Consider the following 27,246-nt stretch of genomic DNA (forward strand, 5'->3'; position numbering starts at 1 on the left):
GGCAAAGGCCTCTCCCTGCCACGTGTCCTCCCTCTGCAGTCCCCGGAAGACCTCACAGGCACTTAGGACTCGATGCAGGACCCATGACAGAGGAAGGATGGCGTGGGGTGGGGGGCTCTAGAGGTGTTTCTTTCTAGACTGGGCTTGGGTCAGAGGGCAACGAGCTGGGCTGGAAACTGCCTTTGATCATGAGAGCGGGCAGGAGAGAAAGGCAGGGAGAGGTGAGAGGTGCGGCATGCCACTCTCTATCGCGCCACTCCCCACCCTAGACAGAAGGCCACACCACTGCCAGGTCTGATAGCACTGGGGGGCCTCCCTGGAGGGGGCCGGCTGGGGACTTCCTCCCCAGCAAACCCAAACCTCTATCAACTGCCACTTCCAAGAAGCTGGGCAAAATTAGCACCAATAAACAGGACCAGGAACCTACCAGGGCCCAGGGTGCCTCAGGTCCCCAGCTACCTCCTGAAGGCAGTTTCTGCCCCTCCGCAGGTCTGGCTGTCCCTCACTTCCCGAGCACAGCTCCCAGTCTAAATCCCTCAGGTGGCATCCTGTGGAGAACTGCGCTGGAGACAGCGCTAGACTGGGCTCTGCCGCCAAACCCACCCTAATCCTCTCTAAGGGTCTGTGGGTGCTGCCTTCCAGAAGTTCAAACGTCCATCGGCCAGGCTTCCCCACCAGAGGCTCTGGGAGGCGGTCTTCTACTAGTAAATCTCAAGTGTTAGGTGCTCGCCTGTACGGACCTATCAGCGGGGTCGGGGAGGAGAAGCGGCTCCGAGGAAAAGGTCCAGCCAGTAGCCCCTGAACCCGAGCCTCTCCTAGTTGGAAGGCTGGGAGGGAAGGGCAGCCGTGCGGGGCTGGGGAGGGTGGAGCTGGAAGGCAGAGGGGTGGTAAGTGCCACTCGGGTTCCTTTCCGTAGACCAGCCCAGCCTTCCCCCGGGGCCAAACGATTGTCAGCTTTCCGGGATGGGGGTGACCCTCGCCCCCTCCCCTCCCACTGGTAGGTGGGGACCAGAGGAGGAGCAGTACTGCGAGTCCTGTACAGAGAAGGTGCGCTCGCTGAGCCCCGCGGAGGAGCTTCTTCGCCGGAGGGGAAAGCTCGAAGCTTTGAAAACGTTGGGAAATACAAAAGGCGGGGCGGTTGGAAGGGATGGAGGGAGCGGGGATCCTCAGATGGATCCCTGAAATAGGACCTGCCTCCTCGCCCTTTCCCCCCCGCCTCCCCCCGGGCCTGTTTGCAAAGCCCGGGCCGCGTTTCTAGCCGGGGGCCTGCCTCCCTCCCTCCCCGACGCCCCGCCAACCCCGCGCCTACTCCGGGGCCCCGGGCGCATTGGGAGCAGCGGGTGGGTAGGTTAGGTCCGGGGGCTCCAGGGGAGGCGGCTGGCGCGGGCTGCGGCCGCTGGGCCGCGGGGGCCTCCGGGCACAGAGGAAGAGTGCTGGGTCGGGCATGGGCTCGGCGTCGTCCAGGGCGCAGGCCGCGCGGTCCCAGGAGGCCCAGTCCCGGCCGGGGCCCTTCGCGGAGGCCTCCGTGGCCGGCGGGCGGTGAGCCCGCTGTGCACGCCGGCGGGGCCGGGGTTCGGCGGCGGCGCCGGGGCCGGGGTGCGGGGTCTGCAGTCTCTGGCGCGCCGCGTGCAGCTGGCAGGAGAGGTAGGCGGCCGCCTCGGTGTGCTTCTGCAGCTCGGTGCCCAGCACGGTGGCGCGGTGGCTGCGGCGGCGCAGCTCCTCCAGAAAGCGGCGCTCCTCGGCGCGCAGGCTGCAGCGCAGCGCCGTCACCAGCGCCTCGCGCTGCGCCACCTCCCGCCGCAGCTCCGAGTTGGCCGCCGCCCGCGCCGCCAGCTGCGACTCCAGAGCGCGGCACTTGCTCTCCAGTTCCCGGGACGCCTCCTCTGGAAAAGGGAGAGAGCGAGGTGATGGTGCAGACAGTTCACCCATCCTCCGGGCAAAGCCCTGCGACTCCCCAGCTACATACACGTCTGGCCCGCTCTCTCGTGCTCCCTAAGGCCTTCCTTTTTCTTCCTCAGGCCTTTGCGCCTATCCTGCCCTCTGCTTGCTCTCCCCTCTAATTCTCTTTTTAAATGCAAAACTCTCTTTATTCACTTATTTACCCCACAAGTATTCGTTGAGCCTTTACTATGTGCGCTGTGTCAGGCACAGGGGCTATGGTGGATAAGAAAACATCATAGCCCAGCCTGGGTGGCTCAGTGGTTGAGCATCGACGTATGAACCAGGAGGTCACGGTTCAATTCCTGGCCAGGACACATGCCTGGGTTGTGGGCTAGATCCTCAGTGTGGGGCGTGCAGGAAGCAGCCGATCAATGATTCTCTCATCATTGTTGTTTCTCTCTCTCTCTCCCCCTCTCATTTCCTCTCTGAAATCAATAAAATATATTTTTTTTAAAAAAAGAAAGAAAACATCATGAAGCTTACAGCAAGCATAATGGGAGAGGTATAGGACATAATTACAAATGTGAGATTCATATGTGATGTGCCAATGCCATGACTAAGGAGAACATGACCGAATCAGGGAAGGCTCAGTAGAAGAGTGACATGAATCTGAAAGATGAATGGGAGTTAGGTACACAGTGCTGAGAGGAGAGGCGGTGCTTGGGGCAGAGGAACAACTTGTACAAAAACCTTGCGGCAGGAGAGACCTGCAAGAGGCAAGGACTGTTAGAACTGGGAGGGTGGGCAGGAAAGGGGAGTGCGTGAGCCAGAACCTTGCTTCATGGAGAGAGAGTTGGTTACATTTTGTTTCCTTTATTGCTTGCCTTTGCCTATTGCATTGGGTTTCAACCCAGGATATCGCTTGGAACCATCCAGAGAGCTTTAAAAAAGTTTCCAGGGCCCTCCCAAAGACCACTCAGATCAGAATCTCTGGGCTGGAACCAGGGAAGTGGCACTTCTTATTTCTTCCCAGGTCATTCTAATGCACTTTCCGAGTTAAGGACCCCTGCTTCCTGGATTATTAACTTCATTTTAGCTGGAACAATAGCTCAGGATTGGCACATGTGAGTGAGTGTAGGGACATAGATTGATGAAAGCAACAAAAAAGTAGGTAAGCCCTAACTGGTTTGGCTCAGTGGATAGAGCGTCGGCCTGCGGACTCAGGGGTCCCAGGTTCGATTCCGGTCAAGGGCATGTACCTTGGTTGCGAGCTCATCCCTAGTAGGGGGTGTGCAGGAGGCAGCTGATTGATGTTTCTCTCTCATCGATGTTTCTAACTCTCTATCCCTCTCCCTTCCTCTCTGTAAAAAATCAATAAAATATATTTTAAAAAAAGTAGGTAAAAGGTGACTCTGGAATGGATATGAAAAGCACTTGGTGATTTTCACAGAAAAAGAGGACAAAGAGAGCTCTCAAGCCCACTGTGGGAGAAGATAAAAACTAGGACACTGGGGCAGTGCCTTGAGCCCAGATGACCCCAAAAGCTCTTCCAGAGTAAGGGCAGTAGGTGGAGTGAAAGCTGCTATTGTCAAAGAACTGCCCTTCCTGGTGTCTGGGATGTGTGACCCCTGCCACCAAGTACCTAGGCACCAAGAGTTTGCCCATAGTTGCCACTTAAATGGGCAGAATTCCTGAAAATCTATAACTGTTTAGATCTTTATGCACACGTACCCGAAACAATTTGTAAGGCTCCTGACATTTTGCCTTAAATTTCCAGCTTTCCCACCTCTAACTCTTGATCTATAAGTAGCACATCAATATGCAGGGAGTCCATTCTTAACTCTCTCCTGACTGAGAAAGACTATTTTTTTGTGATTCATTTTTAGTTAAGCATTTACGGAATCCCTATCCACGTAAGGTCACGCGTCTTGTACTTTGAGACAACAGGTACCATCCAGTCCTAATTCTGAGATCGAATACTCGGGTGCTTAAGATCTCAACAATGCAACCCCTTCCATTTTTTTTTTTCTTAAAATATATTTTTATTGATTTCAGAGAGGAAGGGAGAGGGAGAGAGAGATAGAAACTTCAATGATGAGAATCATTGATTGGCTGCCTCCATCACACCCCCTACTGGGTATGGAGCCAGAAACCCGGCATGTGCCCTGACCACGTCCAACCGTGACCTGGTTCATAGGTCAACGTTCAACCACAGAGCCACACCGGCTAGGCCCCTTCCATTAAAAAAAATTTTTTTTAAAAAATATATTTTATTGATTTTTTTACAGAGAGGAAGGGGAAGGGATAGGGAGTTAGAAACATCAATGAGAGAGAAACATCGATCAGCTGCCTCCCGCACGCCCCCTACTGGGGATGTGCCCACAACCAAGGTACATGCCCTTGCCTGGAATCGAACCTGGGACCCTTCAGTCCGCAGGCTGACGCTCTATCCACTGAGCCAAACAGGTCAGGGCAAAAAAAGTTTTATTTCTGGTAAAAATGACAACATAAAATTTTTACCATCCTATCAATTTCTAAGTGTACAGTTCAGTATTGTTAAGTATACAGATCTCTAGAACTTTTTAAAAAAATATATATTTTTATTGATTTCAGAGAGGAAGCGAGAGGGAGAGAGTGATAGAAACATCAATGATGAGAGAGAATCACCGATCGGCTGCCTCCTGCACACCCCCCACCGGGGATGGAGCCCCGCAACCCAGGCATGTGCCCTTGGCTAGAATTGAACCTGGGACCCTTCAGTCAGCAGGCCGACGCTCTATCCACTGACCCAAACCAGCTAGGGCTTTTTTTATCTTGCAAAACTGAAACTCTATACCCCATGAATACTATCTCCCCACCTCACCTGCCATTTAATGGGTGAACTAATAACCTGTAAAAAAATCTTTTAGTGGGGAAATATTTGGGGCTGGGGAATGATAAAACGAAGGATTTGCTAATGTGCTTGTGTCAACTTTCTCTTCTAGACTCAGTTCCTTGAAGTCAAGGACCCCATATTGTCATTGTGTTGCATCTTGACACTCATGATCTTAGAGGATTCGGACCATGATCATGGGAATCATTTGTGCACGGATGGGAAGGATTGGGGAGGTAGGTCACAGAGAGGAATTAATTCAGCCAGGTGGACCTACTGGACCCCATCTCCTACCTGCTTTCATTTTCCTACTTTCGCCAGGAACACGGATACAGGGCACTGTGTATGGTGGTGCAGGCTGTTCACTGCACACGTGGGGCTGACATCCTGCGCTGTGCTCAACAAGTCTGGACTGGGACACGGAAGGCTTGGGTCCTACTAAGTGGTGGGGAAAGGTGACCTGCTGGGCCCCCATGGCACCTCCCCACCAGTCATCCTTCTCTTACCTTGCTGGTGAGATTGGGCCTCTCTCATCTCCAGGTCACGGGTCAGTTCTGGGGGAAGAGAAAAGAAAAGGCAGTTGTGTGTGTGTGTGTGTGTGTGTGTGTGTGTGTGTGATCAGGGAATCACAGCTCAGTAAAAGTGGCAATAAGATCCTTAGAAACCATCCAAATCACACCCCCTGACCCACTGTGCTACAGCCCAGCCAGGGGAAGAGGTGAAGAGAGGCACCAAGGCATAGCCTGAGCCTGATCTGCCTCATTCTAAGCCCAGAGATCTTTCCAGTGCAAGCTTTGTGGCTTAGATTTGGAAGTTAGTTCAACCCTGGTGGGACTGAGGAGCCTGGCTGCTTTTGGGGCTGGGGAAGTATTTGCTTCTTCTCAGGGGTGATGTACAAATATATATATATATATATATATATATATATATATATATATATATATATATATATATATTATTGATTTTTTTACAGAGAGGAAGGCAGAAGGATAGAGAGTTAGAAACATTGATGGGAGAGAAACATCAATCAGCTGCCTCCTGCACACCTCCTACTGGGGGATGGGCCCGCAACCAAGGTACATGCCCTTGACCGGAATCAAACCTGGGACCCTTCAGTCCGCAGGCCGACGCTCTATCCACTGAGCCAAACCAGTCAGGGTGTGATGTACAAATATTTAACATGCCACCCAATCAGAGTTGGTCTGAAGGACCCCCTACTGCGCAGGGTACAGATGTGTTTTTTTGTGTGTGTGTTTTTTTTATAGCAAAGGTGGAAATTTATTGTGAAACAAGCACAGACTCCCACCTGGGTAGGGGGAAAGAGTTCCCGGGCACAGACTCTTTAGTGTTTAGTTGGTGGATCCAGGAAGGCTGGAGTGTCCTGGCTGGGCTGCTTGGTGCCACTGGAGGGGGATTCCAGGTAGTGGCTATTTACCAAGAGGACACGTGTTTCACTGTTTTCACAGTCAGTACTGCTGTGCCAATGTTATTTTTTGAACATTAGCCCTGCCCCTTTCCCAGCCCCGTTCTGCCAGGGTCCACATGGCAGGGAGAAGGGCTTCAAGACAGCGCCACCTGGTGATGAAAAGCATGCAGGGCTCTTGGAACCACGGGTGTGGCTTGGCGCTGAAGGGGTGGGCAGCCAAGGAGCCCGCTAAGGGCGCTAGTGCAGGGGCAGTTTCCTCCTGGGCACTGGCTGGCAGCCCAGCCACACCTCTCTACCTGCCTGTCTTCCCAGCCCTATTCCTTACATCCCAGAAAGCCCTATCCCTCAGCCAGCTGAGTTTGACATTTTTCTAGCCCTATCCCAACTCCCCGACTCCCCCAGTAGCTGGGAAAGGGACACTGGGGAGCTACAGCTGCCTATGTGAGGGCACCTTCTCAGGAGCACCTTTGTGTACCTGTGAACCTGGGGGTGAGAGAAGGTAACACATCTCTGGGACCACCTCTGCAGCAACACCTACAGAGACAGCCTTGTGGGTCCTGTGCTGCCCCTCCTCTCTGCCCTCACCTAGCTCTTCTAGAGAAATAGGGGCTTTGCTGGAGGCGCCTTCCCTGGGGAGGCCAGCTGTTGCTAGGAGACAGAGAGCTGGAGTGCCTGGGCTTTTTGCTATGACCTGAGCCTGAACCTCCTCCCTGGGGCCCCTGGAAGGACCCTGATGCCTCCATCCCCAGGGCTTCCTGGAGCCAAGTTGGTCCCTCCTCCAATGGCCCTGCACTGTAGCTCAAGGGAACCTGGAGTAGGTTCAGGGACACAGCCCAGGGATTTCGGCTCCTCTGCTAACTCCCAGTGGACTGGTTTCTCCTCGGCCCTTAACCACGGGAATTGGGGGAGGGGAGATGAATCTCAGCTGGGCCCCATGTCCCCATCCATCAATTCTCCCTGCTCATCTTCTGGTCAGAGTTCCCTCAGTTTAGATGAGCATGCTGTGAGGTCAGCTACACTGTGACCTTGGGCCAGTGACAACACCTTTCTGAGGCTCAGTTTTCTCATCTGCAAAATGGGGACAAAATTGCTCCTGCCTCACAAGGGGCTGGTGCTGGGATTGAGAGAAACAGAGGGTTGAATACATAGGGGTAGTTCCCTTTATTGTCCCGCTGCCCTGCCACCTAGAACACACTCATCCCCCTCTCAAGCCCTTCATTCTGAGTCTTCATCTCTTTTTGGCAGGCTCTCTCCGTACTCTGCCTCCTTGGTTCCTACACTGGCCCCTCCATCGCCCATCCCCTTCCGGGTCCTCTAGAACAAGCATGTCAAACTCGCGGCCTAATGAGGCATGCGGCCTGCTGGCCTGAGTTTGACAGGCTGGCTCTAGAACAGGGGTGGGCAAACTTTTTGACTCGAGGGCCACAATGGGTTCTTAAACTGGACCGGAGGGATGGAACAAAAGCATGGGTGGAGTGTTTGTGTAAACTAATATAAATTCAAAGTAAAGGAGTGGAGGGGAGAGCAAGAGAACCGGATAGAACAGCCGGATCCGGCCCGCAGGCCATAGTTTGCCCAAGGCTGCTCTAGAATCTCCTTTAAAAAAACAAAAAATTGGAAACTAAGATGGCGGCATAGGTAAACACCTAAACTGCTGCCTCGCACAACAATTTCAAAACTACAACTAAAAGACAAAACGGACACCATCCAGAACCACAGGAAGGCTGGCTGAGTGGAAATTCTACAACTAGAAGGAAAGAGAAAAGTACACTGAGACTCAGAGGAGCTGCAGGAGGCAGAGGTACTGAGACACGCGCGTGGAGAGGACTGGCAACTGAGTGCGTGGCTGGCTTTCTCAAGTGGGAGGAAGACAAAAGCTCCCGACTGCACTGAACTCCAGTTCCGGATGAGACTCTGGGGACCCAGACTCATTTGGGAAGAAACTGGACTGTCTGGCAGCGGGCGGAACTCGAGGGCGGCTTTCTCTCAGAGGTGCATGCAGCAATTACCACGGGACACTGAGACCTGGGGGGCCTCTTAGGGCAGGGCTGACGGGAAGCCAAGGCTGTCTGCTCTGCCCTGAGACTCCGCCCCATCCAAGCTGAGCACAGAGGCTTTTGCAAGTCCTGCCCCATAAGGGTGTCTCCAGCACAGAAGTTCTCCCAGTGTAGACACAGCTGATCCTCACAGCCAATTGGCCTGGAGGTCAATTCCTCCCAGTGATACCAACAACTATCAAGACTTAACTACAACAAGACTGTGCACACAGCTCACAAAGGGGTGCACCAAGAGTGTCTACCTCAGGTATCTGGGGAGGCTGAGCCACTGGGCCCTATAGGACACCCAGCACACAAAGCCACTCCATCAACTCAGGGAAGCAGCCAAAATGTGGAGACAAAGAAACAGATCACAAATGAAAGAAATGGAGGAAAGCAAATGACTGGATATAGAGTTCAAAACCATGGTTATAAGGTTTTTCAAGAATTTCCTAGAAAAGGCCGATAAATTTAGCGAGACCCTTGAGGATATGAAAAAGGACCAACTAGAAATTAAGCATACACTGACTGAAATAAAAAACATTATACAGAGATCTAACAGCAGACTAAAAGATCGCAAGAATCAAGTCAAAGATTTGAAATACAAAGAAGCAAAAAACACTGAACTGGAAAAGCAAAAAGAAAAAAGAATCCAAAAATATGAAGATAGTGTAAGGAGCCTCTGGGACAACTTCAAGCGTAGCAACATCCGAATTATGGGGGTGCCATAAAAAGAGAGAAAGAGCCAAAACCGGTTTGGCTCAGTGGATAGAGCGTTGGCCTGTGGACTGAGGGGTCCCGGGTTCGATTCTGGTCAAGGGCATGTGCCTTGGTTGCGGGCACATCCCTGGTGGGGGGTGTGCAGGAGGCAGCTGATTGATGTTTCTCTCTCATCGATGTTTCTAACTCTCTATCCCTCTTCCTTCCTCTCTGTAAAAAATCAATAAAATATATTAAAAAAAAAAAAAGAGAGAGAAAGATACTGAAAACCTATTAGAAGAAGTAATGAGCCGAAACCGGTTTGGCTCGGTGGATGGAGCGTCGGCCTGCGGACTGAGGGGTCCCGGGTTCGATTCCGGTCAAGGGCATGTACCTTGGTTGCGGGCACATCCCCAGTGGGAGGTGTGCAGGAGGCAGCTGATCGATGTTTCTCTCTCATCGATGTTTCTAACTCTCTCTCCCTCTCCCTTCCTCTCTGTAAAAAATCAATAAAATATATTAAAAAAAAATTAAAAAAAAAAAAAAGAAGTAATGACAGAAAACTTCCCCCCCTGGTGAAAGAAATAGACTTACAAGTCCAGGAAGCACAGAGAACCCCAAACAAAAGGAACCCAAAGAGGACCACACCAAGACACATCATAATTAAAATGCCAAGGACAAAAGACAAAGAATATTAAAAGCAGCAAGAGAAAAACAGTTAGTTACCTACAAGGGAGCACCCATACGATTGTCAGTGGATTTCTCAACAGAAACTAAGCAGGCCAGACAGGAGTGGCAAGAAATATTCAAAGTGATGAATAGCAAGAACCTACAACCAAGATTACTCTGCCCAGCAAATCTGTCATTCAGAATTGAAGGGAAGATAAAGAGCTTCACTGATAATAAAAAGCTAAAGGAGTTCATCACCACCAAACCAGTATTATATGAAATGCTGAAAGGTATTCTTTAAGAAGAGGAAGAAGATGAAAAAGGTAAAGTAAAAAAATCTGATGAACAGAATAAACTGGTGAATATAATAGAATCTGGGGCATAGAAAGGGAGTGGACTGACAATCCCCGGGGGGGTGGGCGGGGAAGGGGTGTGGGGGGTGCGGGAAGAGACTGGCCAAAAATCGTACACTTATGGATGAGGACAGTGGGGGAGGGGTAAGGGCAGAGGGTGGGGTGGGAACTGGGTGGAGGGGAGCTATGGGGGAAAAAAGAGGAACAACTGTAATAATCTGAACAATAAAGATTTATTAAATTAAAAAAAAAAGAAAAGAAAAAAACACACAAAAAAACAAAAAATCTCTTTTGTTCTGCTCTCTTCTCACTCCCCCACTGCTTGGAGGGAGGGCCTTTTTCAGTCATTTCAGCCCCCAGAGTGGCTGCCCCAGGCCAGCTCAGAGTTATTTTTATCTCCTTAATCAATAACCTAGAGGCTTCGGGCCCACACTCATCTGAGAAGGATGATGGGGGCCGAGGGCACTCTGTTCCTGCCTGTTAACTTTCTTGGATCCTGGCCTGTGTCCTGAGTGGAAGGACCCAGGTCTTTAGAATTAGGGCAAAACAAAAAGGAACTAGAGGAAGAGATGTAGGGTCTGAGGATTCGCTCATCTCAATTTTCCTTTAATGTCATTGCAATGAAAAGGGGCATCAGGCAGGGGTGAGTCTGTGTGGGGCTGGCGCTGCTGCCACGCAGGCTTTGGGGGAGACTGTGGGGAGCCTGGCCTTGGACGGAGGCACATGGAGGGGGAGGAGGCTGTGGGGGCGGAGAGTCAGGACTACCGGTTTTTCCTGACAAAGTGAGAAGCCAGGCAGGTGGCTCTGGGCCTCAGTTTCCCCCTAGGGAATGGAGAACCTCCCATGAGCGGGGGCTGGAGGAGAGATAGAAGTCTTGGGGAAAGAATATGAGGAAAGCTGTAGAGGCACGAAGGAGGGGAAGTCTAGAGATCTGGGTTCTAATCCATATTGTATGTCTCTCTCTCTCTCTCTGGGCCTCAGTTTACCTACTTGTACTATGAGGAGGTTGGGCTGTTTCAGCTGAGACATCCTGTGAGTCACTGGCTCTGAAGCCTGGACTTGGAGACTCAGCCTGGGTGAGCACTTGGGCCAGAGCCAGGCCTCGGAGAGGGCCAGGCAGGAGGTCAGGCCTGGGATTTAGCTTTGTCCTCAGGGCTTTCCTCTGTCCTGCTCACAAACCCAATCTGTTGCCAAGTCCTTTCCTTCCATCTGCTTCCCACTGGCCCTCCCCTTCCGTTCCCCCTTCATCTCTCCACTGGACCATTTCATGAGCCCTGTCACTAGTCTCCCGGTGCCCCCCCCTCCCACCAGTTCATCTTCAATACAACGGTTGAGTTTTGTAATGCAGCATGATGCTGCCCAAAACCTTCAGTGACTCCCGCCACGCAGGAGGACAGGCCAAACTTCTTAGCTGTATTTGTCAAGATCCTCCGTGATCTGGCTCCAGCCCTATTTCTCACCAGGCTCCTTTAAGCTCAGCTTTATCCATGAAATAGAACTTTTCCTAAGCGTTTGGTGTCCTACCTATGGAGTTTGCCATGCTGTTCCCTTCATTTGGAATGCTCCCTCACCCCTATTCCCCTGTAACAACTCAGCATGTCTACATCTTACTCAGCCTTGTGGGAGTGGAAATGCTTCCTTTCTCTGGAGGCCTGGGATGCCTGTCTCCTCCTTTATCACCACCACCTCACATTTCCTGCCAAAGAACTCCCATCAGCCCCCTTTATTTTCTGTTATCTTAATACTCTCCCTGTGTGTGTGTCTCCCCAATTAGACTGAGGTTTCTTAGGGCTGGAAGGTGCTTGATGAAGACTTATTAGAAAGGGACAGGAAATTCCCAGGAATGGTTCCCAGGTTTCCCTCTGCTACCGACTGAGAACCCTTTGCCCTCAAGACTCAGTTTCTTCATTGAGAAAAACGGGTGATGAACACCACCTGGCAGGACTGTTCTGAAGCTTGTGGGGCTCATGGTGGACACCCCATCAGAGACAATGACTGTGATGATGACAGTTGCCCCTGCCGCCATCCCCACCCTCCGCCCCCTGCCCCACATCCATCCCTCCTGGTCTCACCTGAGCAGCGTTTCTGCAGCCTCAGGATTTCCAGGTGCAGGTCTCGCAGCAGGGCCATCTGCTCTTTTTTCAGGAAGCTGATGTGGCGTTGCACGCTCTGGATCTGATGCTCTAGGGACACGGTATCCATGGCAACCCAGGTCTGGGACTCACCTGGGGAGGATGACAATGTGAACACACATCTTCTGGGCCCATCTGCTCTGCCCACCCTCAGATCCCTCACAGTCGCCTCCAATCTGCAGTCCTATTGTCACCAGGTAGACAACTTTGCCACTGAGGTCATTTCCCCTGTATTTATTCACCAAAGCTTCATAAACAAGTGGGGGTGGTGACAGGGAAGTATAGTTATTCCCATTTAGCAGAGGAAGAAACAGAGGCCCAGAGGGAAATGGCTTCACTCCCCTGCCCCAAGGCCTCTTCTGCTTCTAAGAGAGGAAAACCAATGGAGCATCAAACTCAGTAAAGAGAAACAGAGACGGGCTCCAGCTGCTTTTTTTTTTAAAAGATATTTTATTGATTTTTTTTACAGGGAAGAAGGGAGAGGGATAGAGAGTTAGAAACATCGATGAGAGAGAAACATCGATCAGCTGCCTCCTGTACTGGGGATGAGCCAGCAACCAAGGTACATGCCCCTAACTGGAATCGAACCTGGGACCTTTCAGTCCGCAGGCCGACGCTCTATCCGCTGAGCCAAACCGGCTAGGGCTCTAGCTGCTTCTTAAGCAGCTGTGTGACTTTGGGCAAATCCTCTCCCTCCCTGGGCTCTTGGTTTTCTCTTGGCCAAATTGGGTTGTGGCGTAGAAGAACCCTGAGGTCTCTTCCAACTCCGCCATTCTGCAAGCTATCCAGCGCACAGGTGAGCATCACCTGGCAGGGCAGCAGGTGGTTCTGAGCACACCCTCTTCCAGTTCAACTCCATTTCTCTGACTTAACCTCAAGCAGGGCTCTGGGCTCTTCCAGGTCAGAGGAAGAGCTGATGAGTGTTTCACCAACATTGACTCTGTGGGCTGAAGGCAGGTGGTAGAGTCCCTTTTTTTTTTTTCCATTTTCCTTTATTTTTTTTTTAAAAAGCCCCTAAGTTCTATGGCTTCCAGGAAGCATCAGAGAAACAGAAGTGCCATTTCTGTACACTTTGTAAAGCAACACCTAGATGCACACACCTCCGCCAATGCCCCAGCGGCTCCGCCCGCCCGACTGTGACTGCCTGGCCTCTGCCGCACCTGTGGGCTGAGACGGGGCTTTAAGGTGCTTGTTTCCTCGTAGAGTCCCTTTTAAGAGAGGAATAGGAGAGGGTGCTAAGGAGACGCATGTGATGAATCCACGGTGGAACTTAAGACACTGATGGGAGGGAGAAATTTGCATTCCTGAGTCCTACGGATGGCCTGGCCTTTCAGCTCTCTTGCTGGCTCCATCCCTTTCCCAGTGAGTCTCTCCTGTGGTGATGAGCATCCTGAGAAGCAGAGACAAAGGGTAGTGGAGGCCCTGACCTCTGGAGGACTCAGAGCTCATGCCTTCTCTGCCAGGGCCTCCCTAAGCTTTTGAAGGACCTGCCCCCACCTGTCCCAGAAATTCCCTGGGCAGTGGAGAGGGAGGCTAGTTGATGAACGGCTCTGGTCAGCAAATAGTCCCCTCCAGACTGGCTTCCATGTAAGTCTCTGCAACTCCACATTTTTTTAAAAAATTTTTATTGATTTTTTACAGAGAGGAAAGGAGAGGGCTAGAGAGTTAGAAACATCGATGAGAGAGAAACACTGATCAGTTGCCTCCTGCACACCCCCTATTGGGGATATGCCTGCAACCAAGGTACATGCCCCTGACTGGAATCGAACCTGGGACCGTTCAGTCCGCAGGCCAATGCTCTATCCTCTGAGCCAAGCCGGTCAGGCCTCTGCAGCTCCACATTTTTATTTGTAGGGTCACACCAAGCAGGTCCACCGGACACCCTCACATTCACAGGCTTCTCTTTCTTTTTTTAAAAAATATATTTTATTGATTTTTTACAGAGAAGAAGGGAGAGGGAGTTAGAAACATCGATGAGAGAGAAACACTGATCAGCTGCCCCCTGCACACCCCCTACTGGGGATGTGCCCGCAACCAAGGTACACGCCCTTGACCGGAATCGAACCTGGGACCCTTCAGTCTGCAGGCCGACGCTCTATCCACTGAGCCAAACCGGTTAGGGCCACAGGCTTCTCTTTCTGGGCTTCCTTCCCTCGTACCTGCCTGACCCCCCTGGTCCAACCAAATAGGCCTATCATTTCAGTAGAGGTGGCCCTTTGGCCTGTGAGAATCACTGGCTATGTTTACTGACCATCTGCTAGTTTAAACAACTTTATACACATTATCTTGCTTCTGCCAACCATTCTTCAGTAGGTATGACCACACCCACTTCACAAACAAATAGACTTAGAGCTGAAGTGTCCCATGCCAGTTCACATGGCCAGTAACTTGTGGCAGACCCAATTCTCCAACCAAATCTTTTGAATCCAAAGAAGATTCTCAATATTTAAACTGAGGACAATCTTGGGTTTGAATCCTGGGTCTTTCAGTTACTTGCCATATGATTTAGAGCAAGAAAGTTAACCTCTCTAAAGCCCCCCCTCCTCCCCGTAAAATGAGGCTACTAATAGTAACAATGCGGATGAAGTGAGATTAAAAAGGGTAGAACACGCATCACAGGACCTGGGTCAGTCAGTGCTACATCCCTTCTCGTTTCTGTGTGAGGAGGTTAATCCCTGCCTTGATTTACACATCTCTTCATCCTTCATTCACTCAGTGAGTTACTATTGCCAACTGCTGTACTGGTTATGGGAAACACTGATGAACAAAACGAAGTTCTTGCCCTCATGAGCTCCCAGGGCTAAGGGGAAAGAATCAAACAAACGAAAAGTGCATCACAGAAACAATAATATAGATAAGTTTACAATTACAATTTGTGGTAGATGCCATGAAAGAAACCTACAATGTAATATGAAAGAAGGTCCCTGAGAAAGTGATTTTAGAAGGAGACCTCATGGCAGACAGAATTCCTCAGTATTCCCAGGCCCAGGTGGTCATGCTCTCCTAGATTATCTCCCCCCACTTGGGTGTGGGTGGGACTGCGAATATGAGATTTCACTCCTGTGATTAGGTTTATGACAGAGGTGAAAGGATTGTGCAGGTGTAATTAAGGTCTCCAATCAGTTGCTTTGAGTTAATCAAAAGGGAGATTATTCTGGGCGGGCCAGTTCAAAGGGCCCTTACTGAATGAAGGAAGAGATCTGAAGCCTGAGAAAAATTCTGCTGCTGGCCTTGAAGAGGTAAATAAACTGCCGTGCTGTGAGAGAGTAATAGAGGAAACCACATGCAAGGGCCTGAGAGAGGCCACTAGCAGCTGGGGATGGCCCCAGGCTGACAGCTACCAAGACCAGGGGGCTCCAGTCCTACAACCACAAGGAACTAAATTCTGCTAACAACCTAAGTGATCTTAGAAGTGGCTCTCTCCCTAGTTGAGCCTTCAGATGAGGATGTAGCTGGTCTTAATTTCAGCCTTGTGAGATCCTGAGCAGGGGACCTAGGTAAAAAGTGCCAGACTCCTGATCCTTGGAGACTATGAGGAAATTAATTTCTGTTGTTTTAAGCCACTTAGTTTGTGGTTAATTTGTTATGCAGCAACAGAAAAGTAGTAGAGACTTGAAGGAGGGGTAGGAGTTAGCCAGAGGCGTACCAGGAAGAGCGTCCCAAACAGGAACAGCACTTGTGAAGGCCCAGAGGTAGGATAATGACAGCTGACATTTATTGAGTGCCTACTAGAAGCGAAGCCCTATGTGTTAAGTGCTTCACATGGCCTTTCTGAGAAACAGCAACATTGCCAACTGCTGATGAAGGCTGATGTGTAAGGTAGTGGGGGGAGGGTTGCAGGAAGTGACGTTAGCAAGGAAAGGATCACACAGGGTCTTGTAAACTCTGTTAAGAATTGTGGATTAATACTAAGTGAATTGGGAAATTATTAAAGGAGTTTAGGCAGTGAGGGACATGAGTTGCATTTTTAAAAAATCACTGTGGTTGCCCTAGCTGGTTTGGCTCAGTGGATAGAGCGTTGGCCTGCGGACTGAAGGGTCCCGGATTCAATTCCAGCCAAAAGCACATGCCCGAGTTGCGGGCTCGATCCCCAGTAGGGGGCGTGCAGGAGGCAGCCGATCAATGATTCCCTCTCATCATTGATGTTTCTATCTCTCTCTCCCTTCCTCTCTGAAATCAATAAAAATATATTTTAAAAAAATCACTGTGGGCCCTGACCAGTTTGGCTCAGTGGATAGAGCATCGGCCTGCGGACTAAAGGGTCCCGGGTTCGATTCCGGTCAAGGGCATGTACTTTGGTTGCGGGCACATCCCCAGTGGGGGGTGTGCAGGAGGCAGATGATCGATGTTTCTCTCTCATCGATGTTTCTGGCCCTCTATCCCTCTCCCTTCCTCTCTGTAAAAAATCAATAAAATATATTTAAAAAAAAATCACTGTGGTTGCTGTGGGGAGGGCAGATTACAGGGGAAAAGTGGATACCAGTAGGTCAGCTGGGTGAATGTAGCACTGGTTCAGATGAGAGATGATGGAGGCCTGGGCCAGATGATGAAGATAGAGATGAAAAGAAGTTCCAGGCGTATTTTGGGGGTAGAACTGGCAGGACATGGGGATGGATTGGATTAGATCAGTGATTTTCAACCTTTTTTTTTAAGGTTTCTTTCTTTTTTGTTTTTTAAAAAAGGAGGAAGCGAGAGGGAGAGAGAGATAGAAACATCAATGATGAGAGATAATCATTGATTGGCTGCCTCCTGCATGCCCCACACTGGGGATCGAGCCTGCAACCAGGGTATGTGCCTTGTCTGGGAATCAAACTGTGACCTCCTGGTTCATACGTCGGTGCTCAACCACTGAGCACACAAGCCGGGCTTCAACCTTTTTCATTTCATGGCACACATAAAGTAAAATTCTGCAGCACACCAAAAAATATATATTTTTGCTGATCTGACAAAACAAATAGGTATAATTTTGATTCATTCACACCATATGGCTATTGTATTGGCTGCTGTCATTTTTTTAATTGGACAGTCTAAATAGTCAGGTATTGCATCTTTGAAGCATTCTTGCGGCACACCAGTTGAAAATCGCCAAGTTAGGTCATGATAAGAGAAATATTCAGGGTGTTTAACTGTTTTCAGCTTTGGAAAACTCAAGTAGGAAGGCACATTTGCTGGATTCCCCCCTTTTCCTCACCTTTCACATTGGACGTCTTCTCTGTCTAATCACTCCTAAGGTGATCTTGTCCAATCCCATGGCTGTGAATTCTATTTCTATGTTGACCCGAACACTAGACCGACTATCTAATACATCCATCTGGATGTCTCACAGGTCCCTCAAACTTGTGAGTCCCAGTACTGAGCTCTCATGATCACTCCTGCAAACCCGCTCTTGCCTACTGTTTGCCATCTAAATAAACAGCACTCTATCTGCCTTTCCCTCGGTTGCGCAGGACAAGTGACTAGGTGTCATCTTTTATTCCTTTCTTCACATTCCACAGCCAATCCATCTGCAAATCCTATTGGATCTACCTTCAAAAAACTTTCTCAATCCAACCAGTTCTCACTATCCCCATTGTGTTTCCCTAGTCCCGGTCACCACCGTCCCTCAGATGTAACCATGCAGTAGCCTCCTAACTTCTTGCTTCCACTCTTGTCCTTGTTTTCCGTGCAGCAGCCAGAGTTCCTTTAGCAAATCTGATCTGGTCACCCCATCCCTCACTCAAACCCCTCCCAAGGGCTTCCTATCACCCTTAAAGCCAGATCTAAAGTTCTCACCAGACTCTACACCAGGGGTGGGCAAACTTTTTGACTCGAGGGCCACAATGGGTTCTTAAACTGGACCGGAGGGCCCGAACAAAAGCATGGATGGAGTGTTTGTGTGAACTAATATAAATTCAAAGTAAAGGAGCGGAGGGGAGAGCAAGAGAACCCTCCACTCTTTCAGCTCCGCGGGCCGGATAGAACAGCCGAACGGGCCGGATCCGTAGTTTGCCCACGGCTGCTCTACACAATGGCCCCCGGCTCTGTTTACCCTCATCTCCTGCTGTTCTCCCACTGTTGGCTCCATCCCAGCCTCCTTGGCCTCCTTGCTGTTTCCTGAATATGCCAAGCACCTTGCCTCAGGAACTTTGCATGCACTGTCCCCTCTGCCAGGAATGCCCTTTGCCAAGATACCCTCGTGGCCCAGCGCTCTCTGCATTCAGGACTCTGTTCAAAGATCACATAATCAGGGTCCTTCTCTGATTATTTGATTTAATATAGATCCCTCTGTCACTCTCCACTCCCTTAACCGGCATTGCTTTTTTTCCAGGAATTTATCACCACATGCATATATTACATTTTTGTTTATTGTGTGGTTCCCCTGCCAGATTGTTGGCAACACAAGATGAAAGACTGTTTTGTTCCCTAGTACCTAGGACAGAATCTGGCAAATAGGAGATATTCTGTAAAATATCTGTTGAATGCACGAGTGAGTGAATTTGTGGAGCTGGTTTGTGAACTGATGTGGAAGGGCAGATTTACAGAGAAGGTGAGATCCAGCCGGTTAGATCTGGCATGCTCAAGAGACCTCAGACAAGGAGAAACAGATGTGAAGAGGGCAGTCAAATATACTGATGCATTACTCGGGAGGAACAGGTGAGCCGTGTCTGTGCTTTTGTCTGTCTGTGTTGGGATATGTGCCTGTGTGTCTGTATATGCCTCTGAGCCCATGTCCATGCCTGAAGGAGTACATGTATGCGTGCATGCATGTGTGTGTGTTGCATCTCTTGAATCTAAGTGTCTGCTGTGTGCACAACTGGAGGATGAAGGTGTGTGGGCCTGTGCTTACACTGAAGAGAGAAAATGTCGGTTCCCAGCTGCTGAAATGCAAATGTTTCAGAAGAGTCAAAGCCCTTTCCACACAGCCCTGGAGACTGGACGCTGGCCACAGTGACAGACTGAGCCAACCAGCTGTTTCCATGCCTTCCCAGAATGGCTTGAGTATTTGCTTCCAACGATGCAGGTGCTCTTCTCAGGGCAGAAATTGGGGTCACAAACGATCTTGGCAAATATACTTTCTTAGACGTTACTGTTTAGTTTGTTTTGGGGAGGGCGGAAGATGGAGGTAGGAAGGGGAAACCAGGGTCAACATGGATCTCTGTGTGTGGCTGGGGAGCCACATGTGCTTGGAAGACCCAACTCAGAAAAATGTCAGGTTTCCATAAACAAATGTAGTCCTGGAACCTCCCAGCTTCGGGACCTCGTGTCTGAGGACAAGGTCCAGGCCAGCAGCAGCTGCTAAGGGGTAGGAGCTATCAGCTCCATCTTCTTCCCACACCCAGCCTGAGACGCCCAACCTCCCAGGTTAAAGTGAGGTCTCTCACCTCTGTCCACTGTCCTGACTACCTCAGGAACTGCATTGTTCCTGCCGCCCACCTTCTCCCAGTGCTCCTACCTCTTTAATTTTCCAGCTTGATGGAAAATGTTCATTTTAAAGAACTGTCATCAAGAATAAAAAAGGACCTGTAACACAGGGTTCACAATGTATACAGTTAATTCCAAGTATTTTGGACAGGCCTTTCATCTGTCTGAAAGAAAGTTCCAGGAGCATTTGAAATCTTGTTTTCCTGGCGTGTCATCTGTTTGGCTCAAATAAACTCAAGTCAAGAAAAGGAAGGAAGGAAGGAAGGAAGGAAGGAAGGAAGGAAGGAAGGAAGGAAGGAAGGAAGACACATATGTTTTCCATTTAGGGAAGTTGGTGGGAGGAGCCTTCTGTGTTCAGGTCCCCAACCCCAGACAGTGTCAGGTGCAGGAACCCTCTGACCCTGACATAACTGTGACGCTCTAAGGCAGGCGTCCTCAAACTACGGCCCGCGGGTCACATGTGGCCCGCTGAGGACATTTATCCGGCCCGCTGGGTGCCGCTGCCTGTCCTGCTTAGCAGCCGACTCGTCCTGGGCCTGCAGTGCGCATAGGAATTTGTTCATAGTTTTTTTTTTTAAACTATAGTCCGGCCCTCCAACGGTCTGAGGGACAGTGAACTGGCCCCCTGTTTAAAAAGTTTGAGGACCCCTGCAGGCCTAAGCTCCTGATCCCTGAAAAAGACATCACCTCCTGCTTGTCTCTTTGGAGCTTTCAGGTACCCACTCTCCTCCCCAGCTATCTACGTACAACTGACTTGGTAAAGTAGGAAATTGTGGTTCTCTCCCCTCCCCAGTTCCTATAGTTCTTTGCATTGGAAGAACCACAGGAAGTACAGAATCATAGCACTCAGGGCTCTGAAGGGTCTTCATGAACAGCTCAATCAGTGATTTTCAAATTTGCTCCATAGAACCCCAGAGTTCTGCAGAGGGGTCTCCGATGTTGTCAAAAGGGTTGGGGGAAAGGGCAGGGCTCGAGGCTTTGCTGTTTTCACCCCTCTGTTATATGATGGGTTTGTGCATACAAATTCATTGGAGAAAAGGCGTCTGCTAACCAAAGGTTTGCAAAACCACTTTTATAGTCCAAACTTCTTTTGGGTGGCTAACTACTCCTTCTCCCTTAGTCTGTTCAATGTCCCCGAGCCTCTGCTGCCCCCATCTCTCCCTCAGGCAGATGCAGTGACAGCGGAGGAACCAGAGCTAAGCCTCTGGCTTTTGCTTGCACGGAGTCTGCCATGTCTGCCACCCTTACCCTTGCTGCTTCTCTTGTCCCAGTTTCTATTTCATTCTCAGGACTAAAAATATTTAGTCAGTCAACAAATATTCTTGCACTGTTCTGAATACTCACCCACATTTTGTTAAAAATTTTAAGTATGCCTTCTTGTTTCAAGGAGAATGTTAAACTTATTTTTACCATTCTAATTGCCAGGGGAGGTATATTAGATAGGACAGTCATGGTAATAAATGAATAAGTAAATGAATTAAAATGTTCTTTACTTTTCTTCTTTTTTAAAATATATATTTTTTTATTGATTTCTGAGAGGAAGGGAGAGGGAGAGATAGAACATCAATGATGAGAGAGAATCATTGATCGGCTGCCTCCTGCACAACCCCTACTGGGGACTAAGCCAGAAACCCAGGCATGTGACCAGGAAGCAAACCATGACCTCCTGGTTCATAGGTCGATACTCAACCACTGAGCCACACCAGTCAGGCTGTTCTTTACTTATCTTACTTGTTATTCCTCTTAACTACCTGACTCTGAGGACTGGGGTAGGAGGGAAAGCAAGAATCAGAAAATCTTTTTCAGACATGGATGCACAGGTAATAATATTTATAATAATTACTAGAGGCCCGATGCACGGAATTCGTGCACTCAGGAGGGTCCCTCAGCCTGTCCTACGCCCTCTCGCTGTCCAGGAGCCCTTGGAGGATGTCCAACTGATGGCTTAGTCCCACTCCCCTAAGCCGGCAGTTGGACATCTTTAGAGGCTCCCACCATTGCAGCTGTGCTCGCCAGCTGTGAGCCGGCTTAGGGCTTCTGGGTGAGTGGTGCTCCCCTGTGGGAGCACACTGACCACCCAGGGGCAGCTCCTGCATTGAGTGTCTGCCCCCTGGTGGTCAAGGCGTGTCATAGCATCTGGTCGTTCTTCTATTCGTTCGATTTGCATATTACCCTTTTATTATATAGGATTACTGCACAGGTAATAACAATAATATTAATATTAATAATAATAATAATAATAAATGGCTGGCACTGTTCTTAGCATTTTACATATATTAATTCACTTATCTTCATAATAGCCCTACATTGAAGGTTCTGTTAGTACTCCATAGATGAGGAAACAGAAGCTCAGAGGGGTTAAATAGTTTGCCCCATATACTAGTACACAACTGACAGTGTCTCACAACTTGGAGCACTCACTGGCATTTAAGGCCCTTCACAATCTAAATGTGGTCCACATTTGCAGTCTGATCCTCTCCTCTTTTGGATTCTACCTCTTAATGCTCTCACAACAAACTCTCCTCATACCTGTAAACATCTCTCATTTACTATTCCCCCATCCTGTCTTTACCTCCTTAAACCTCTGAAGGATGCTACCCCGCTCAAATGCAGAAAGTCTTCCCTGACCCCCACCAAGCTGAAATGCCTCTCTTCTGCCAATGTGTTCCCCAAGCATTCCACCAGGCATCCCTGTGTGTGTGTGTCTTTCTGTCTGGCTTCTGCTCTAAGCAATAAGCTTCCTGAGGGCAGGGCTTTATCTCCGGGAATTCCTTGCATGGAACAGGAACACAAGGAATGTTGGTGAAACAGGCAGAAGGACTTGAGCATTACTGGCAATCACCAGGGCAAGTAAGCGCATGTATTAAAAAATAATCACTCCCTTCATTCTCAGGTCCTTGGCTCTCCCGGGGATTTGGGTTGGGAACAAGATGTCAGCTCTAGATAAATGTCTGAGACTCTGTAAGGTGGGGTCACTTGACTAGTTAGTGGTGGAACCACATTCTCTAGGGGTCTCCTGGTCCTCTCTACTCTAGACCCTCCTCCTCCAATACCCCTAGGTTATGGCTCTCCCCTCCACTGAAGACCGCAGGACCCCCAACCTCAGCAAAGCAGAGGACCAAGGAACACGGGAGTGGGACGTATGGGGAAATTGGAGCTCCCACCCACTTCAGTCTTGATGTTCTGCCCTGATTACGCCTCCAATATGACTCCCTGAGAGAGGGGGGGCATGAAGACGGAGGGAGCCGGGGAAGAGAGGTGCCAGGGAGGACAGGGACAGGCAGGCAGAAGGAAAGATGTGTGTGGCAGGAGATGGCAAGAGGTAGTGGTGGCTTGATCTCGGCTGCTCTGGACTCTCCGCCAGGGCCGGGAAGGGTCCGAGTCTGGGCGGTGGAGGACAACTTCTGCCAGCAGCCCGCGGGTCCTGTCTGCCTCCCGCGCGCTGCGGTGCCCAGCCCCACGCCAGCGCTCCCGCTAGGGAACACTGCGGCGCCCACCCCCACGCCCACCGGCCTCCTCACCTTCAGGACCTGAGGGAGCGACAGGCCAGAGGAGCCCGGGTCCGCGGGCTGGGTTGGGGGAGGAGCTCTTCTTCCCCACGCTAGCTGCGACCCGGGTTCCGCAGCGCCCGCCCAGGCTGCGGCGCCATCAGCTGCTTCGAGGCTGCGGGGCGGTGGGGTCGGGGCTCCGAGGGCTCTGGGGCGCCGAAGGGGGGTCCCGGGCTGCCTCCAGGCGTAAACACCCAGCAACGTGACCGGAACTGGCGAACGAGCAGTAGGGGGGAGCTGAGGGGGCGGGAGAGATAAGGGGGAGGGGAGGGACCTGGGACTGGCTGGGAGGGGCCATGGGCGGGGCCGGGGGGTGGGGGAAGGGAGGCTGGCGGCTCGCGGTGGGGAAAGGGGCGGGAGAACCCCGGGAGCCCCAGGAGCCAGGCCTAAGGACCCCGGAGGGCCGCCGAAACTCGAGGAGCTGGCTTTGGCTGGGAGCTGGAAGGGAAACCTGGGGAACCCGCATGCCACTTGGCGAGCAAGGGCGCGGCAGGCGCATCAGCACCGCGGACAGCGCCCAGGCAGGCAGGCCGGGATCCGCTGGGCCCCTCTGCCTACCGGGGCATAGGAACCACAGACAGTGCCCCCACTGGCCCAGGGAGGAGTTGGGTGGGAGGTAAGCTGACCAGGGGTTGGGAAACCTACCTTGTGCCTAGTTGGCAGCAAAGCTGCCCCAGGCCTCTCACTAGCTGTATGACCTTGGGTGCATCACATCACCTCTGTGGGTCCCAGTTGATAAAACACCCTCTTTCTCTACGTGAAGGTCCCAAGAGCCAAGAGGAGATATTTTAAAAACTCTGAAGTCCAGAACATTGGTATTGATCCTTTTTCACTGCACATGGAAGGCTTCTAAAATCAGGCTGCTTGGCTTCTAATTCTGGCTCTGTCAATACCTTCCTCCTCCCTGGGCCTCAGTCTCCTCATCCATAGAATGGGATAACGATGGTCTATGCAGCTCATGAGATCTTGGGTTGTTGTGAGGATTAAGTGAGTTTATATATGTAAAATGCTTAAAACATGCTGAGTTCTCATTAGCATCCATGCTCATGATGGCAAGGGACCAGGTGACATTGTGTGAGTGGCTGGTGGCTCAGAGCTCCCTTTGGGTAAGTCATTTCAGGGAAAAGCACCGTGGACTCTGCCAACATGATCTTTTTGTGAGTGTCATGAGGTTAGAATGAAAGGCTTTTGTAAAGTGCATGCGAATGGGATTGTTATGACTAAGCCCCAAATGTTATTCTCCTTGATCTGTATCAAGATGGGTCCTGGGACTCCGGCTTTTCACCAATTCCAGATGCCTGTCTGAGGGGTGGCCCTGCCTGTTCTTGGGAGAGGGTCCAGCCTGACCACAGAAGTACTCTCACGTGGACGTGAAAGGCCTGGCCTCTAAGGCTGCCCTTGTGACTCTTGCAACATCTTTGGCCGAAAAAATATTCATAGGTGAAACAGCAAAAGATGTGCACAAATCACTCATAGAACCACTAAAATCAATGAGCCTGCAGAGCTGAGAGATGGCCCTGTGAAAGCAGAGCTAGGGAATGGACTGGGGGGCCAGGAGACTAAAGGGTACCTCCTTAGAGGAGGTTAACAATCAGTCAGTCAACACACAGAGTTATATTGAACAAGACTGACTGCATGGCACTCTACCTGAAGTTGTGAGGAGACCCAGAGACTCATTATAAAATATGGAGGTGATTACAATAAGAATTAACATTTATCAAGTACTTTCTGTGTACCAGGAAATCTATTAACTATTGTTAAAATATCCCCCCCCCATTTTCAACATTAAACTTATAACAAAGTCAATGCAAACTAAAATGTATAAAAAGTATACATCTCACCTCAGAAGCAACCATTATTTTGAGTTGAGCACTTTACCCATTTCATCTCATTGAAACTTCAGAGAAACCCTATTGGAAATTTAACACCATGCAGTTTGTAAGCAGTGGAGCCAGGATTCAAATCCCAGTCCATTCAAGGTCGGAGGTGAGCTTCATCAGGTCCCTCAGCAAAGAGATGAATCTACTTGTGGCAGAAAACACCCATGAGCTTTACGGGAAGGTGAGAGCCATGAATACCAGTTAAGAGAGTGAGTTTGGGGTGACAGAGAAGGCCTCAAGGCTCCCTCCGTCTCTTCATGATAGATTGGAATACTGACTTTTTTTTTACTCTTCACCTGAGGATATTTTTCTATTAATTTTTAAAGAAAGTAGAAGAGAGAAGGACAGAGAGAAATATCAATGTGAGAGAAGCACATCAATTGGTTGCCTCCTGCGTGCACCCTGACCAGGGCCCGGGCTGGGGAGGAGCCTGCAATTGAGGTATGTGCCCTTGACCAGAATCGGACCCAGGACCCTTAGGTCTACAGGCCGATGCTCTGTCCACTGAACCAAACCAGCTAGGGCGGAATACTGACTTTAAAAAAATATATTTTTTTATTGATTTCAGAGAGGAAGGGAGAGAGAGATAGAAACATCAATGATGAGAGAGAATGATTGATTGGCTGCCTCCTGCACAATCCACACTGGGGATTGAGCCTGCAATCTGGGCATGTGCCCTGACCAGGAATAGAACCGTGACCTCCTGGTTCTTGGGTCGATGCTCAACCACTGGGCCACATCAGCCGGGCTCTTCCAGATATTTCAACGAATATATGAATGTACTAGTTCTATTTGGTAACATTTTTTTTTCCACTTTAAAATATGTCTTTTTTTAAAAAAAAAATTGAGATATAATTGACATAGTTTCTAGTGTATAACACAATGATTCGATATTTGTAATATGTCGTGAAATGATCACTATAATAAGGCTTCTTAACATGATCACTATACAGTTAAAAATGTTTTTCTTGTGATCTGCTTCTTAACAACTTTCAGTTATGCCAGTTAGTATTATTAACTATAGTCACCATGCTTACAACAAAATACATCTTGATTTTTTCATGCCAATAAAGTCTTTCTTAGTAGCTGTATAATATCCCATCATATGGACAAGCTTCTTTAAAAATAAAGTTTAAACATTTTTAGTTGATTTTTTAGAGAGAGGAAGGTAGGGAGAGAGAGGGAGAGGGAGAGGGAGAGGGAGAGGGAGAGAGAGAGAGAGAGAGAGAGAGAGAGAGAGAGAGAGAGGAGAGATTTTGTTGTTCCATTTATTTATGCACTCATGGTTGATTCTTGTTTGTGCCCTGACCAGGGCTGGAACCTGCAACCCTGGAGTATCAGGACGACAACCCAACCAATTAAACCACCCACCGGCCAGGGCTGGACGAGCTTCTTTACTTAACTGATTTCCAATCTGACTTTTGTGTTGTTCCCAGTTTTACTCTATTGAAAGCAATGCGGCAGTGGATATTCTTCTACAGAGCCCTCTTTTCACCTTTCTAATGATGCTCTTAGGATGAATTTCAAGGAGAGAAATCAAGAGACATGCACACTTGATGGCCTTTCATCATAGTGTCAAATGGCCATGCACAAGGGTTGGATCAACTTATTCTCCAACCTCAGTCACAATTAAGAGTGTCCACTTTCCTTCTCCATACAAACCTAGGTGGGGTAGTTAAAAAACAGTCAATGGGCCCAGCCAGCATGGCTCAGTGGTTGAGCGTCCACCTATGAACCAGGAGGTCATGGTTCGATTCCCTGTCAGGACAGATGCCCGGATTATGAGCTCGATCCCCAACGTGGGGTGTGCAGGAGGCAGCCGATCAATGATTCTGTCTCACCACTGATGTTTCTATCTCTCCATCTCTCTTTCTTTCTGAAATCAATAAAAAGATATTAAAACACACACGAACAATCTATAATTCCAAATTTGACAAGTAAAAAACAGTATCACATTTAACTTTTCAAGTGTTGAACACTGGGGAGGGCACCTATGGATATAACGACAAATGTCAGTAGCCTTTGGATTCCCCTGCACACGCTTCCGGTGCTCCTGGGAATGGCCACAGACCCCAAGAAGAAAGCAAGCTCCCAGGTCTTCACACTGAGGCTAGGTTTTGTCCTCTCCACATCAGTTTCCCTCTTGCAAAGGATGTGGGCTGTCCTGGTATTGGAAGCAGGTGAATTGGAAGGACAATGTTCAGACAAATGTTCATACTAATAAACGTTTCTAAAACTCAGCTCCTTCAAACCAGGCTTGACATGCATGGTCCCATGATGCCTTGGGCCAGGCTGGTCTCTGCTACACTGCAGGAATGAACGGGTTCCTGGGGTGAAGCGGGGTTGAGA

The 27,246-nt window shown here is 49.7% G+C and overlaps 1 protein-coding gene across 1 annotated transcript; it reads right to left on the reverse strand.

Moving 5' to 3' along the window:
- Positions 1-1,299: 1,299 nt before the first annotated feature.
- On the reverse strand, positions 1,300-23,219 carry CCDC92B (coiled-coil domain containing 92B). Its single transcript, XM_080678763.1, has 4 exons — positions 22,991-23,219; positions 12,009-12,161; positions 5,260-5,307; positions 1,300-1,883 (listed from the first exon to the last, which is right to left on the reverse strand). Exons 2-4 carry the CDS (start codon positions 12,136-12,138, stop codon positions 1,306-1,308), a joined length of 756 nt encoding a protein of 251 aa, XP_080534889.1. The 5' UTR covers positions 12,139-12,161; positions 22,991-23,219; the 3' UTR covers positions 1,300-1,305.
- Between the last annotated feature and the right edge of the window lie 4,027 nt (positions 23,220-27,246).

Source organism: Plecotus auritus, assembly GCF_963455305.1.
Source record: "Plecotus auritus genome assembly, chromosome: 7".
Lineage (NCBI taxonomy): Eukaryota > Metazoa > Chordata > Mammalia > Chiroptera > Vespertilionidae > Plecotus > Plecotus auritus.

Coding starts and splice junctions, on each gene's coding strand:
- CCDC92B (XM_080678763.1), bottom strand. CDS start 12,138: ATGGATACCGTGTCCCTAGAGCATCAGATCCAGAGCGTGCAACGCCAC. Junction 5,308..12,008: donor GCTGCAGAAACGCTGCTCAG/GTGAGACCAGGA, acceptor CTCTTCCCCCAG/AACTGACCCGTGACCTGGAG. Junction 1,884..5,259: donor GGCCCAATCTCACCAGCAAG/GTAAGAGAAGGA, acceptor TCCCTTTTCCAG/AGGAGGCGTCCCGGGAACTG.